Below are 16,632 nucleotides of genomic sequence, written 5' to 3'. Positions count from 1 at the left end.
GGCTCCGTCTCAAAAAAAAAAAAAAAAAAAAAAAAAAAACAGCTGAATTGTATGGTATGTGAACTGTATCTCAGTAAGGTTATTTTTTAAAAAACTAAAGTAAAATAAAAATGTTATCAGATAAAAGCCATCTTATTCATGATGTTTCTTTTCGTGTGGTATTATTTCTGATCATTTTTTGCACTATTCTTTAAAGATCTTTTATGTTTCTTTGGCATGCAGTTTTCTACTGAACGTGTATTATTTTATTGATTCCCAAATATACATATTATTGAAAAGAAAACCTAAGTTCCTCAAAACACAAAAAGACACATTAAACCATGGTACTCTTTACAAAAGACTGCAAGATTGTGACCTAACTTCCAATCTTACAGTGAAATTTTGTTCTTATATGATTTAAAAAAATGAATACGTACTTTATTGCTTGTGCTCCTGGTCTTTGAACAATCAAAGTGCTAAATTCTTCTATAACAATAGCTAACAGCTCGGGTTTTTCACGATTTTCTCTTAGAACCACAGACATGCTTTTCAAGTGAACAAAAAATTTCACGGCTTCATACTAGAACATATTCAGAATAAAGTGAAAACAATATATGCATAAAAACCACAAATCTTATTCTTACAGTCAATTCACAAACTCACAAAAAACTCTAAAACAACACTTTATCTATTAAAGAATTACCACAATAACACCAAAAAGAACAATTAAGGGCCAATTTTTATTCCTATCTTAGAAATTAAAATAAATGCAATTATAAACTCAAAAAAGATTACAGAATAAGTCAGTAATATGTAGGGTGGCCATAAATTTCATGTACAATTGAAATTCATGGCCATCCTGTATTTTTGAAAGGAATAAAAAATAGTTATAATATTAAACCTCTAGGTTTAAGGCAAAACAAGAAAAACTTACTGTTTTTGGCAAAGTTGGATCAACTGCTGTTTCACTATAGCCAATTGCTTCATACAGTAAAGCTTTTTCTGCAGGTGTCAACATTTCTTCGAGAGCTACAAATCATAAAAAAAAACATTAATTTTTCTAGCTTTAATAAATGAAATGCAAAATTTACTTTCTTTTTCTAATGCTTTTAAGAAATTAGAGACAATGAATGTTAAGAATGGCACTGGCAATTGCATGAAGTAATTCTCCAAAAATATAAATTACTAAATATATAAACTTAACAATATAAATTTCTAATTGTTTGCATTAAGAGTTCAAAAATAGCTAACTGTGTTGGCACTTGACATAGCACTCTGGGAATCAACACACTTAGCATACAAAGTAGGCAGTATTAGTATCATTATTTTTCCACATGTTACAGATGATAAAACTGAGGATTACTGAGTTTAAATCACTTGCCAGAGACATACTAAGTGACAGAGCTAAGACACACACATAAGTCTCTAAGCTGCCAAAGCTGTGATCTTAAGAATTTGGTTAAAAAAATCTTTCCAAGAAACAATTTCTATAAAAATTTATAAAGGTTCATTATTTAAACCATTGTGGAATTTTTATTTATGCATTCACTAACTCCTCCAGGCATAAAACTCTTTTGTAAGCATGAGAAAGATTAGAAACACTTTTTATTTAATTTTTATTTAACATAAACATTTAAAAATGTTTTACTAGTAACTTAAAACTATACATCATTAATAACTACTTATATTATCTATTTACTTTAATCAGAGAAAAATTTCTTTGCCAAACTTTTTCATATTCAATTACTGACTATAACATAAAAAGAAAAGGACATACTTCCAGGTTTAACATCTGGTTGTATATCATCAGTCTTTTGTTCTGACCAAGACCACAGCCAAGTGAACCATCCTTGATTATCCTCTGGATCTTTTATCCCTTCTTTATAAATCTTGTGTCCAGCTTTCTTTACCTGAAATGAATGAATTTTCAAATAAATGACACATTGTCTTATATTTAGCAATAGAAATAGAGGCACAGTATTTCCAGACTTCCCTACCCAAGCAAATGAATGTAAACAATATACACATTAACAACAACACAGTAAATTCAACTTTAGCTAAACATAAGAATCTGGAAATACTACACAGTTGTCCCTGCTGTCTTACAAAAGATCAAGACTGGGGGAAAAAAATGGCTTCATATGAACTCTGAATATTTGATAGGCAAAATTATTTAGAAAAAAATTTTCCCCATAGAAACTTGCTGCGTTAAATGGATGTGGCTAATATTAAATCAAATTTTCTTATAACACAAAATAGGAAAATTGAACTGTTTTTAGAAAATAGTATAATACATTCACAATAATAATACTGCAATGTCTGCATAGCTATATGGAATTCAGATTTATTTCTGAATAATTTTTATAATTGAAAAATAATCTTGGCTCGGCGCCTGTGGCTCAAGCGGCTAAGGCGCCAGCCACATACACCTAAGGTGGCGGGTTCGAATCCCCAGCCCGGGCTCGCCAAACAACAATGATGGCTGCAACCAAAAAATGGCCAGGCATTGTGGCGGGTGCCTGTAGTCCCAGCTACTTGGGAGGCTGAGGCAGGAGACTCACTTGAGCCCAGGAGTTGGAAGTTGCTGTGAGCGTGATGCCATGGCACTCTACCCAGGGGGATAGCTTGAGGTTCCGTCTCAAAAAAAAAAAGAAAAATAATCTTGAATTACCTCAACTTCTGCCTGTTGTCTCGCTATAGTTATGTTAAAGACATCCAGAGTTCTTTCCAACTCCTGAAAATATAAATGAAAATGTGTTAACTTTAAATAATAAGAATATAATCTATCAGATTGCTGCAGAAAGAAAATGCATGACAAGAAGCAAAAAACAGAATACCCATCAATATAATGTATCTGGTTAAATTCTGGGAAGCAGGTTGGAATATACATCAGCTTGGAAATAGTAAATTAGAGTAACTTTGTAAACCATAAAATAATACATGTCATGAATGTAAGAGTTACAGAATTATAAAAACATACTCAAAAATATGTACCCACTGTTTAAAATGACTTATATTTGAGTTTTAACAAAGTGTAAATACATCATGTCAGTGACATTTTCAACTAAAAATATGATTATAAATTCTCCATGTTATATGTACAGTATGTAAATGATGCATGCATACTCTTGAAAGAAGCACAAGTGCCCATCAACCCATGAATGGATCAATAAATTGTGGTGTATGTACACCATGGAATACTATGCAGCATTAAAAAAGATGGAGATTTTACCTCTTTTATGTTTACACGGATGGAACTGGAAAATATTCTTCTTAGTAAAATATCTCAGGAATGAAAAAAATATCCAATGTACTCAGTACTACTATAAAAGCAATTTATAATCACTCACACTTTTATATGAGAGATGAATCACAACTATAGCCCAGGATGAAGGAGGGAACGGGGTAGGGGATGGGAAGGGAGATGGGTGGTTCAACAGAGGGAGGGTTAATGGTGGGACCACACCTATGGAGCATATTGCAAGGGTACAAGTCAAATCTATCACGTATTGAACACAAATGTCTTAACGCTGTGATTGAGTAAATGAAGTGAAAAGCTATGTTAATTAGTAGGATGTAAGCACTCTAATTTATACAAATAATCAACACACTGAATCCCACAAAGGCATAAATGTATTCATGATGTTTGTATATATGACTTAATAAAAAAAAATGATACAGGTATACCTTGGAGATATTGCAGGTTGGGCTATAGAACACCACAGTAAAACAAAGAAAAATTCTTTTCGTTTTCCCATACATGTAAAAATTATATTTAAACTACAGTGCAGTCAATTAAGTGTGCAATGGCATTCTAAAAAACAATGCACATACCTTAATTTGAAAATATTACGTTGCTCAAAATGTTAACGATAATCTGAACCTTCAAAGAGTTGTAATCTTTCTGTCAGTGTAACCTCTTGCCCTAATGTTGATGGCAGCTGACTAACCGGAGTGGAGGCTGCTGAGGTTGAGATGACCGTGGCAATTTCTTTCTTTCTTTATTTTTTTTATTAAATCATAGCTGTGTACATTAATGCAATCATGGGGTACAAGGTGCTGGTTTTACATACAATTTGAAATGTTTTCATCAAACTGGTTAACATAGCCTTCACAGCATTTTCTTAGTTATTGTGTTAAGACATTTATATTCTACACCTAGTAAATTTCACATGGCAATTTCTTAGCAATGAAGTTTGCTGCATGAAAGGACTCTTCCTTTCACAAAAGATTTCTCTGTAGCATACAATACTGTTTGATAGCATTTTACCCAAAGAAGAATTCTTTCAAGTTGGAGCCAATCCTTTCAAACCCTCTTGCTCCTTTATCAACTAATGTCTATACTACTCTAAATCCTCTGTTGCCATTTTAATAATGTTCACAGATTTCATCTCAACAAAACACTTCCCTTGTTCTTCTATACTAAGCAAATGCTCATCATCCATCCAAGTTTGATCATGAAATTGCAATGATTCAGTAAAATCTTCAAGCTCCACTTCTAGTTCTCTTGTTATTTCCACCACTTCTGCAGATACTTCCTCCACTGAAGTCTTGAACCCCTTGAAGACAAAGCTGGAAGAATCAACTTCTTCCAACTCCTGTTAATGTTAATTTTCTGACCTCAGTCCATGAATCACAAGGTTCTTAATGGCATCCAGAATGGTGAATTCTTTCCAGAAAGTTTCCAACTTACTTTGCCCAGGCCCACCAGAGGAATCAATTATATTGTGAGGCAGCTATCACATTACAAAATGTACTTCCTAACTAAGTCTTTAAAGTTGAAATTACTCCTTGATCCATGGACTACAGAATGGACATTGTGTTAGCAGTCATAAACACATGAGTGTCTATGTGAATCTCCAATAGAGCTCTTGTGTGATTGAGTCCATTGTCAATGAACAGTAATACAGTAGAACTGCCATAGCTAACCACCTCCCTACACTGGCCACCTCCTCAAGTTCTCCTTATTTTCACAGACCAAATATGCACCACCTGTGCGTTATCAGTACAGTAGGCCTAGTCCCTTATGTTGACCACCTCCCACCTCAGTATGCTAACCAGTCTGTTACAGTCTCCCAAGTGGTGGTCCACGTACAGAGGTTATACTGTATTTGAAAGGGATCTTTTTATCTGAGCAGTAAGTCAGTCTCCACAGTGGGCTTAAGGTCATCAGTAAACCATGCTGTGAACTGCCATCTGGGGCTTTGTTTTTCCATTTCTAAAGCACAGGCAGAGTAGATTTAGTGTAATTATCAAGGGCTCTCGGGCCTAAGATATTTAGAATGGTAAATGAGCATTGGCTTCAGCTTGAAGTCATCAGTTTGTCCTTTAAACCTTTTCTTTTTGTCTTGTTTTGTTTTTAATTTTTTTATTAATAACTGTATACATTAACGCATTTATGGGGTATAATGTGCTGATTTTATATACAATTTGGAATGCTTACATGAAACTGGTTAACATAGCCTTCAGCTCACTTAATTATTGTATTAACACATTTATACTCTACTCTTAATAGATTTGACATGTACCTTGGCAATAAGCACCATAGGTGAGGTCCCACCAATTATCCTCCCTCCACCTTTGAAGCCAGGCATTGACTTCTCTTCTCTAGTTCAGATAACATTTTCTAATATAAGGCTGTTTCAGCTATACTGAAAATCTATTGTTTCACAGTCAGATATTCTGGATAACACTACTGCTTTTACACTGGCACTTGCTGCTTCGCCTTGCACTTTACACCATTAAGACAGCTTCTTTCCTTAAACCTCATAAACCAACTTTTGCTAGCTTCAAACTTTTCTGCTCCAGCTTCCTCACCTCCCAGCCTTCATAAAATTGAAGAGAGTTAGGGCCTTGCTCTGGATTAGGCTTTGGCTTAGAGCAGTGGTTCTCAATCTTCCTAAACCCTTTAATCCAGTTCCTCATGTTGTGGTGCGTCGCAACCATAAACATTATTTTCATTGCTACTTCATAACTGTAATTTTGCTACTGTTATGAATCATAATGTAAATACCTGACATGCAGGATGTATTTAGGCAACAGCTGTGAAAGGGTCATTCAACACCCAAAGGGGTCAGGTCGCATCCCACAGGTTGAGAACCGCTGGCTTAGAGGAATGCTATAGCTGGTCTGATCTTCCATCCAGACTGCTCAAACTATCTTTATATCAGCAATAAGGCTATTTCACTTTTTTATCATTCATGTGTCCCCAGAGTAGTATTTTTAATTTCCTTCAAGAATTTTTCCGGCTCGGTGCCTGTGGCTCAAGCAGCTAAGGCGCCAGCCACATACACCTAAGGTGGCGGGTTCAAATCCCCAGCCCAGGCCCGCCAAACAATAATGATGGCTGCAACCAAAAAATGGCCGGGTGTTGTGGCAGGCGCCTATAGTCCCAGCTACTTGGGAGGCTGAGGCAGGAGACTCACTTGAGCCCAGAAGTTGGAGGTTGTTGTGAGCTGTAATGCCATGGCACTCTACCCAGGGGGATAGCTTGAGGCTCCTTCTCAAAAAAAAAAAAAAAAAAAGAATTTTTCCTTTGCATTCACAACTTGGCTGTTTGGCACAAGAGACCTAGCTTTTGGCCTAGGTCAAACATGCCTTCCACACTAAACTTAATCATTTCTAGTTTTTATTTAAATTAGATGGTTACTCTTCCTTTCAATTGAACAGTTAGAGGCCTTCATAACAGTTCTTAATTGGTCTAATTTCAATATTCTGTCTTAGGAAACAGGGCAGCTCAAGAAGAGCGTCAGGAAAATGGCCAGTGAGTGGAGCAGTTACAACACACTCAACATTTATTAAGTTCAATGTCTTATATAGGTGCAGTTTATGGCATCCCAAAACAATAATAATAGTAATAGCAAAGATCACAGATCACCACAGCTGATACACTATTAAAAATGTTTGGAATATTTTGAGAATTCCCAAATGTAACATGAAATAAATACACTGAATACAACTGAATAGATTTCTGCTCGAAAAATGGCATTCTTTAAACCTCATAAACCAACTCATGCTAGCTTCAAACTTTTCTGCTTCAGGTAGACCTGGATATACTTAAAACTTATTTTAACATTTATACTTTTCAAAGTTCTGATTATTGAAATAAACTGAGAGAATTTAAATCTTTCACCATTCCTATATATATCCATGATAACGTTTGAGAATTCCAAGCTCAAACCATTTCTTCCCCAAGAGAAGCAACCACAACTCACTATTATCTGAAAACCAACTTAACTCAGGGTTCTGCTGTCTAGGAGACTTGGAAAATTCAGGTCAAGATTCAAAAAATAAGTAATAAAATCAGAAGAAACACCCAAAAAGGCCTCTAAACCCAAGAATTCCTAACAGCCCTAGGTCTTTGGAAAGTCTCCCACCTTGAAAATTAAAGTAAAACTCCATCTTTAGAGAGTTACTAATTAGAAATCCACTCTGGATTCAGAATAGTTACATTAATTTCAAGAGGCTAATTCCTCTTAGTCTAAGTTGTACTTCATTCATCTGTAAAAGAGTCACTTTTATAATACTCCATAACGCTAAATGACTAATAAAAAAACAGTATCTTAAGCCAAATAATTAATTAGAGATATGACATGTATAAGCAGAGAATTCAGGGAAGATCATGCAAGTGATATAGAACTTTAGGGATGAATAGAACTGGGATATGAGAAGAGGTGAGGAAAGGTAAATGGTATACACGAGCACATCCATGGCTGTAAGGATGAGCATCATACAGACAGAGACAGGAAAAAACCAATACTCAGTCAGATGGTGACATAAAGGAGATGCAGTGGTGACACTGGTTTTGAAATCACAACACAGAGAAGTTTGGAATCAATGGAGCAAACACTTCTTAGGCTTTTAAGGTTAAAAATGACATAATAGATGCTTCAAATTACTATATGCACAAACCCAAATTCCTTAAGATCAAAATTAACTTTAAATCTCAAAATCTCACAGGACAATTTCACTGAATCTTTTATGACCCAAGTGAAGTTAAGAAAAGAAGTACAAAAAAGTCTAAGCAAAAGAGACAGAGATGGTCAATAAAAATTAGAGTAAATAAAGAAGTAATTAGTCAGTAAAAACTGAGGAACAGTTAGACAGTACAAAACATTCAACAATTTTTTTAAATGCTAACCTCCAAAGACATGAGAATTTCAGCAGATGGCTTCTTACTTGTTAACTTTTTTTTATACAGTTCTTTATATTGCTTCATTTTTTGCCTATGTTCACGAATATGCTTCCATGACCACATCCGTAATCTGGGAGAAACATCTACTTCAAGAATACCATGTATAGCATAGGCCCACCTAGTTAAAAAACAAAAGAAGAAGAACCCCACACGTTTAACACCTGTGAATCAACAATATGAAACCTAATTTATACTGCTCCTAATGTAACAACATATATAACTGTAACACAGAAACTATGAAAATGGCATATTATCTCAGCACTTCCTTTCTACCCAACTCTATATGTATTAACAACCCATTAATTGTTGATCTTACCTTTTTCCTAAGTGAAAATAAGGAAAATCATTCAATTTTGTTAAAAACAAATATAGCACTACACAAGAACTAGTTAAAACAGTATATTAGCAGAGAACATTTTTGCTGCCTCAATGATAACTGACAAGTCAACTGAAAGAGTAATTGTATTAATAATTTTTAGAAACTAGGAAATAGCTTAAAAACCAGAATTATAAGACTTGTGCATTTTAAAATTGGGTTATATTGTGTAAATTCCATAACCATAACCTTTTCAGTTGTTAAATTACAGGTTTAGTAATACAAGTGAACTATGCCTGATAAGGAAGTCTGATGGAAGAAAAAAAGAGACTGCTAGAAAATGAACAGGGGTATCCAACGTGAGGCCCACAGGCCACATGCAGATGACAGGAAGGCTTTCTGTTTATCTTGGTATAGGACATCATGAAAATTATGCACAGACCTTTTTTTCCTTGCTCACCATCAGTGTTTGGGCATTTAATGTGTGGCCCAAGACAACTCTTCTTCAAATGCATGGCAAAGAAGAAAAAAGGTTACACGTTCCTGAGAAGATAAAGTTTTTAAGTAATTCCAAAAACGCTGATGCCTCTACAGTAAATGAAAACTATGCTATTCTAGTATCTCCAGCTGTCAATGGTATTAGGAAGAACACCTTAGATCAATTTCAACAACTTAATAAGCTAAGGCAGCTACATACATTCTTAGCCACAAATCCATTACAGTTTGCATCAGACCTCTCAAAATTTTTTCTTAAAATCAAAAATTTACTTTCATAACACATTTCTTAAATCTTAACCAAAGAAAGAAAATTTTAAGGCATTTACCATTCCCTGGCATGGTAGTGAAGAGACACATCAGGTTTGAATTTCCTATATGGCAGATTTTGTGTCATCAACTCAATTGATTCAAGAAGCTCCATGACACTGAAATACTAAGAATGGAAAAATTAAAGCTCTTAAAATTTTCAGCTTTTTAGTTCAGTTATTGAAGATAAAAGTTATTAACTTCTAAAAGAAATGTTACCACATAACATAAATTTCAGAAAAACATTTAAAATTTCAGTTGTTTTTAACTGAACAGGAGCTCACAATTGAAAATTTCATTAAAGAAAATCACCTGTGGTTTATTAAATTCAACTGCTATGTTATGTAATTCAACATCCAGGTTTATTTTGGGGTCAGAAAAGTCATAATCTGCTCGGTGCTTCATCTGCAGTTTGGCAGTAGCAGATATGGGGCGAAATACTGAAAAATAATACAAATTGAAAAAAATTAAATGGAGTTATGTTTCAAAAGACTCAAGCATTAAAGGGATCAAGTCAAACCCACTGAGTTTCATTTCTTTTATAAACTTTCTACAGTTTCCAGAAGTCTACACTCCCATGATTTGTTCAGGTAAACTGTTCCTTAATTAGTAGAAAAGATTCTTTTACTTTTTCTTAATTTTAATTCACGTTGTCTTCTATTAGTAAAGGCTAACTGAATTCCCCCTCAAAACACCAATATAACCCCAAGTAGAAACATTCTCTAGAAGGAAAAATAGCCTAATAAAATAGTTCTAATAAAAGTACAGTTTAAGGGGATGAATGAACATTAGAGAAAAAGATAATACTTAAACACTGATTTCCATTATATAATTTCTGAATTTCTGATCAATTTCTCTGAAACTCCCTATCCCTCCTAACTGGTAAAAGGATAGGAAGGAGGAGAGTGAGAGTTTGCCCAGGAATATCTGCTTGCTCAAGCATAGTCTGATTGGCTCAATCTATAATCTAAGAAAAATTCATCTCAATTCTGCATTTAGTGCCGAGAAGAATTAGAACCATACAGAGGGAGATCTGTAATAGTAGAATCCAGACATAGATCAATCATTAAATTATAATCTAACCTGTAAACAAAGATAATATATTCTTTTTGTTTTAATCATCCCTATGAACTAACAATGAAGTTTTTACATATTCAACATTTGTTCTCATTTGTTCTGAATGTTTCCTATGAGGAGAGAATGAAGAAAATGAAAACCAATTCAAACCAATGAAAATAGTATTTTGAGATTGGGCACAAGAAGGACCACTTGAGGAAAAAAAGAGTAATCGTGAGTGTAGAAAATATAGGCAGAATAGTATCACTAAAACCAAGAAAAAAAGTGAGGAAGAACTGTGACATCAGGCAGGCAAATTCAAAGACTATTATCTACTACCAATAAACATGTAATGAGGGCCCTCAGAGAACAGGGAACAGCACTCCTTTTCCCTGTATATTTTAATAATCCATTTCTGATTTTTTTTTTCTTTTTTGAGACAGAGCCTCAAGCCTCAAGCTCACAGCAACCTCCAACTCCTGGGCTCAAGCGAGTCTCCTGCCTCCGCCTCCCAAGTAGCTGGGACCACAGGCGCCTGCCACGCCTGGCTATTTTTTGGTTGCAGCCGTCATTGTTGTTTGGCGGGTCCAGGCTGGGGATTCGAACCCACCACCTTAGGTGTACATGGCTGGCACCTTAGCCGGTTGAGCTATAGGCGCTGAGCCACCATTTCTGATTATTAAAGTAATATATATTCATTTTAGAAAATTTGGAAAACAGGATAAATGAAAGAAAATTTAAATGTACATTTTTAAAATAGTAAAATCACCTTACTGGCTGTAGGAACTAGCCTTATTAAACTATACTTGACATTTCAAAATGTCTTTATAAATGTCAGCCAAATTGTTACTGAATAATCCTTAGAAATTTATCAGAATTTATTTACACCCTCTTTTATTGGGCTTTTTACCATATAATTTTGATACATAGTAAAAGGATCTACAACAATAAAGTATAAAGAAAATATAATTTTTTGCTTTTGTATATATAAGTATATTTAACTGTACAAGAGAAAATTTAACATGAAATATTAGTGATATCAACGATGTTAATTTAAAACCTCTAATAATTACGTTTTTTACTTTACGAAATGCACTTACCAAAATCATAACCTTGTGGAACAAGACTTTCACTGACAATGCCTTTCCTCAAGTTATCCTATTAAAAGACAAATTGCTTTCATTTATACTATGCCAATATATCTTTATCCTAAAAAAAATCCTATTACCTACAAAATAAAAATGTTTAGAAGCAATTTAAGAAAATAAATAACTCAAACTTAGGAGAACTTAGGTATAGCAAAATATTAAAGTGGTTAAACAACATCCCATTAAACCACTATTATAAAAGAAAGCTCCAGGAACTATTACAGTATGTGTGTGTGTACATGTTTGTATGTGGGCACATACATATTCACCAATTCCTGTAAATTCTGATAATGGATTTTGCCTAGAAAAAAAATACTACCTATAGTGTGTTACATAAAAGACAATAAAATAACCTTATGCAAAAGATAGTACCCATAAAAAATATACATAGATCAAAAATTTACTTACCAATGATTCATCATAATCATTAAGATAAAACATCCGAGACCTCACATTCCAATAGGCAAAAAGGTTATCCAATCGGATTAACTGAAAATAAAATTTATTACAAGTCTCATTTCCTTTGAAGAATTTTTAACAAACTATTTTCAAAAGTCTCAAATAACTAAGCTGTATCAACAGAATTAAGCAAAAAGAATACATTTCCTTTAAGTCCTTGTTTATATATTACCATTTTTCTCTCTAAAATTCTCTTTCATCAAGTCCAGGGATTGACAAATATATTATTTATTTATTTTACCTTACGAACTAGTTTCTCAGTTCCATCATGTACAAACGGAACCCAGTATTGATCAGTTGTCTGAAAATAAAAAAAAAAAGAAAAACAGTAATGAGGTCATCATATTTGAAATGGCAGAGTGATAAATCATTAACTATCATGCCCTAGACAAATGTCCCATGAAAATGCGTTTAAAAATATATCATTAAGTCAAAGAATACTAACAACCACAAAAAAGTTTCTGCTTTCAAGAAGCCTATTACTGATCATAAAACCAAACAAAAACAAGCAATTATACATAAGTTAGTGCTACAATGGGATTAAAGACACAGTTCACTTGAGAGAATATGGCAGAAGCCTCAAATTCAGGAGATTGACAAATTAATGTTATATGTAAACCTAACATGTAACATATAGATTAAAGTCATTGATTCTAAGACTGATAGGAAATGTAATTCAGAGCAGGAGGAGCATGAAGGTATGTAAATACATGTCACGGTCAAGGAACTAAAGCAGTTCAGGGTAGCCAGAGAATATAATAAAAAACGAGAAAAGAGGTGAACTGTTACTTGGAGTTACATTACAAAAAAAAGTTCATATGCTATTTAAACACAAAACTTATTCTTTTCTTAAACATAAAACTTTCTTCTTTTTTTTTCTTTTTCTTTTTTGCAGTTTTGGCCAGGGCTGGGTTTGAACCCGCCACCTCCGGCATACGGGGATGGTGCCCTACTCACAGGCGCCTCCCGAGACTTTATTCTAACCACAGTGGAAAACCATGAGAACAGTCATCAGATCTTTATTTTAGAAAGACGATTTTCATTTTTATATAGAGAACGGAAAGGATTAATTAGAATAGTGGTTCTCAAACATAGGTATCCATTAGGAGCAACTGGAAGGATTTTTAAAATATAGATCACTCAATTCCCAACCCTAGACTTTTTTTTTTTTTTTTTTTTTTTTTGAGATAGAGTCTCACTCTGTCAACCTGGATAGAGTGCTGTGGCATCACAGCTCACAACAACCTCAAACTCTAGGGCCTGATCCATCCTCCTGCCTCAGCCTCCCAAGTAGCTGAGACTACAGGTGCCCACCACTACACCTGGCTAGGTTTCTGTAGGTCTGGGTTTCCAAGAACCTCCAAGGTAATGATTAAAACCACTATTGACATGGTTACCAAGGATCTTCACACTGCCAAATCTAAGGGCTAATTCTCTGTCCTTATTTTTCAATCTAAGAGTAACATTTGACAGTTTACCCCACCCTTCTTTACTAAATAACTTTTCCTTTGGCTATTCTTTTTAATTTTTCTTTTTGCTTGCAGTGGAGCCAGGTTTTAAAGAAATCATACCCAAAATCTAACAGATACGACAAATAAAAGCATGTAATAAAATACTACACAACAGTTAAACTGAATGATGGTATTATAGATGGCAACATGGATAAATGTCAAAAAAACCTGTAAAGTGGACTCGGTGCCTGTAGCTCAGCAGCTAGGGTGCCAGCCACATACACCGGAGCTGGAGGGTTCAAACCTGGCCCAGGCCTGCCAAACAATGACAACTATGACAAAAAAATAGCCAGGCGTTGTGGCGGGTGCCTGTAGCTACTTGGGAGGCCGAAGTAAGAGAATCGCTTTGGCCCCAAGAGTTTGAGGTTGCTGTGAGCTGTGACATCACAACACTCTACCAAGAGTGACATAGTGAGACTGTCTCATAAAAAAAAATAAAAAAGACTGTAAAGTGGAAAAGGAACCTACACGGAAATATTTATGTAAACCTTTTAAAAGCTACATTTTTAATAGTATTATATATATTTTTAATGATAATATTATGTAAAAGTTTCAAAACTTAGGATGATAATCTCTGGGGAGGATGGATAGGTGAAAATAGAGAACAAAAGGGATTTAAACTTTATTCATAATAGCTCACTCCTATAAAAATATTTAAGACTACAAGCAAATGAAAAATGTAAGTATCCATTCACTCTGGAGGCAAGCAATGTTTCATAAATCTGTGATCCTCTATTTTTTAAATCCCTCATTACAAAAATTAAACAAAGAAATTATGCCACAATATTCATAATGGTGGTAAAGAAACAAATAATTTTTTTATGTTTTTCAAGATTTATCAAAGTTTCAATATGAATATTTGTTACTTTTGTACTAACTCATTAAAAATTTAGAAATGAATTTTGTAAGCAAAAGCATTTAACGTCGTAATTACCAATAATATGCCCTTGTATTTTAAACTAAATTTGATTGTCAACAATTTTTTGAACTGTGAACATTATCTATCCTCAATTCCAATCCAATCTACACCCTTTCTGCACCAATTCTATATAGACACTTATTTCTGATGCTGGCATTTGCAAATAGTAATTAGTAGTTTGACCATACTACACAATTAAATATGGTTAAGATTTTTTTTAACATCCAAGTACCTGCATACTGAGATTTTGAAGGGAAATACCAAATGACAGTGGTTTGTCTCGATTAGTAATCTAAAGAGAAAAGAAAGTAAATTTTACTTAGAATTTTAGTTGGAAAAAAAATCACTTTATAAAAAAGTATCCTATTTCCCACATTCAAAAACTTTACTAATTTTCCAGAATAACTATTCCTATATTTTCCCTAAAGTAAATCAGAACACTACTGATGTATCAGCGTTGTATAATAATGCTCTATAGGCATGTTTTTCAGTTTACAAAATAAGTTTTATTTAAAAAAACACGGACACAAATTAGATTATAAAGCAAGTAATTACGCGTTAAGAGAGAACAAATGACCCGTTTAAAATCAAGCAGTTTAGTGTAGATCTACTGATTCCTAAACCAGTGGTCTGTCGAGGGCAGCAGTTCTCAACCTGTGGGTTGTGACCCACAGGAACTGTATTAAAGGGCTGCGACATTAGGAAGGTTAAGAACCACTGGTCCAGGGGTTAAGCAGAACATATTTTAATTAACGATAAAATTTATAACTCCTGAGGCTTTTTCCTTCATGATCAGGAAACTTTCCATTTTAGGAAAGAGTAAAATCAAGGACTGATTACTGTAAATTCACCTATAATTACAGAAAAGAAAGACGTCATCTTCAGCTCTGTATCTCTCCATCTCCCAGCATTTAATAGGTTGGCCACTACAGAGTAAGTGTCAATAAACAGTAAAATAACTTACACTATGAATATAAAAATAAATAGTCACCTATTTGTTGAAGATGAATACTTACATCATCTTCATATCGAATATGGATGCTGGAAATTTTCACTTGAAGATTTTTTATGATCTGAGTAACTAATTTTTCTGCCAAAGTATCCTGCTTCTCCTCCTGAGGTTGGTCTACAATTGCAAATATTCCTTTATTTAACTTAAATACAAAATATACTCTAAAAACATCCACACATGGAAGTAACATACTTATGTTGCCTCGTTAAAGAAAAAATATATACATATTAATATACATATATACATCTGTCAATACAACACTAGTAGACTGCTTTCCAAAAGTCTTTCAAAGGCAAACATAATTTTTCTTTTTTTTTAAAGGGGAAGGGGCGTAGGGAGGTGCACACACTCACCAACCAGGCCCCATGCATACACACTCATACATTCATGTCCCCACTCGCCCAGCCTGTACACGCCTTCCGTGCCACAACACACCACCACACCCACAACTTCCCTGCTGGCTACTCTCCTTCCCATAAACACAATTTTTCAAAGCCATTTTCTTATACCAGGAGTCTTAAAGCCAACCACATATAGAAGTTACTGACATTAAATTTTATAGTTTATCTTTTAACTATGCTTCAGTACAAACAGATACAAAAAAAATGAAGACTATTAGGTATTAGGTAGCGATTATAATAGGTTGAAATTAGAAAATCCAGTAACAGCAGTATAGCAGGACTCTCCCTAAACATTAGTGATACCATCATAAGTTGTCTGGCTTACAGGTATAAAACAGTTGAATATGTTCTTCCCTCTGGTAAATACAAAATAGTAAATTATAAGATCCTCTTCCTCTTTTCTTTCAAAGGATGAAAGAAATTCATGATCTCTCTCATTTTCAGAAAACAGTATTTACTATCTCTAGTTTCAATACCTTCCAAGGAAATAGAAATAATAAAGAATTGAGATTCCTAGTTTTTTGAAATACGCCTGTGATAACCACTATTTACCATCCCTTTGCCCCCTTTAAAAATGCCAATAAAAGCTATACCTCCTCACATATTTCCAGTCCTGTTCCTTCTGTTATATTTCTAGTCCTATGTGTAGATAGTATTCATACTCTCTAAAGCAAGTAGCCCAGAAGGACTTAGGAAAAGGAAATCTGATGAAGACACCAGAGGTAAGTGAATATATTTAAACATAAAAGGACTAGAGAATTAAGTAAAACAACAGTATCAGTCAAGCTCTTTGAAGACAGAGGATCACATTCTTTTTTTTTTTTTTTTTTTTT

General features: G+C 34.1%; 1 protein-coding gene and 1 non-coding gene across 4 annotated transcripts in view; both read right to left on the bottom strand.

Annotated features, from left to right (window-relative positions):
* VPS13A (vacuolar protein sorting 13 homolog A) overlaps positions 1-16,632 on the bottom strand; it is a 223,662-nt gene that overhangs the window by 182,886 nt on the left and 24,144 nt on the right. For all 3 annotated transcript variants that reach the window (XM_003782963.1, XM_003782964.1, XM_023508036.1), the window contains exons 6-17: positions 15,403-15,512; positions 14,619-14,678; positions 12,198-12,257; positions 11,906-11,986; positions 11,450-11,507; positions 9,606-9,733; positions 9,314-9,420; positions 8,120-8,291; positions 2,651-2,713; positions 1,757-1,889; positions 914-1,008; positions 417-559 (exon numbers count right to left, since the gene is read on the bottom strand). In XM_003782963.1, the coding sequence (XP_003783011.1) occupies positions 417-559; positions 914-1,008; positions 1,757-1,889; positions 2,651-2,713; positions 8,120-8,291; positions 9,314-9,420; positions 9,606-9,733; positions 11,450-11,507; positions 11,906-11,986; positions 12,198-12,257; positions 14,619-14,678; positions 15,403-15,512 (1,210 nt within the window). The remainder of the gene's footprint in view (positions 1-416; positions 560-913; positions 1,009-1,756; positions 1,890-2,650; positions 2,714-8,119; positions 8,292-9,313; positions 9,421-9,605; positions 9,734-11,449; positions 11,508-11,905; positions 11,987-12,197; positions 12,258-14,618; positions 14,679-15,402; positions 15,513-16,632) is intronic.
* LOC111722889 lies at positions 15,683-15,879 on the bottom strand. Its single transcript, XR_002771533.1, has one exon.

This window comes from Otolemur garnettii, unplaced genomic scaffold (assembly GCF_000181295.1).
Source record: "Otolemur garnettii isolate 467f Iridium unplaced genomic scaffold, OtoGar3 scaffold00006, whole genome shotgun sequence".
Lineage (NCBI taxonomy): Eukaryota > Metazoa > Chordata > Mammalia > Primates > Galagidae > Otolemur > Otolemur garnettii.
Note: the sequence above shows the minus strand (reverse complement) of the source record. Positions and strands in the feature narration are given on the sequence as shown.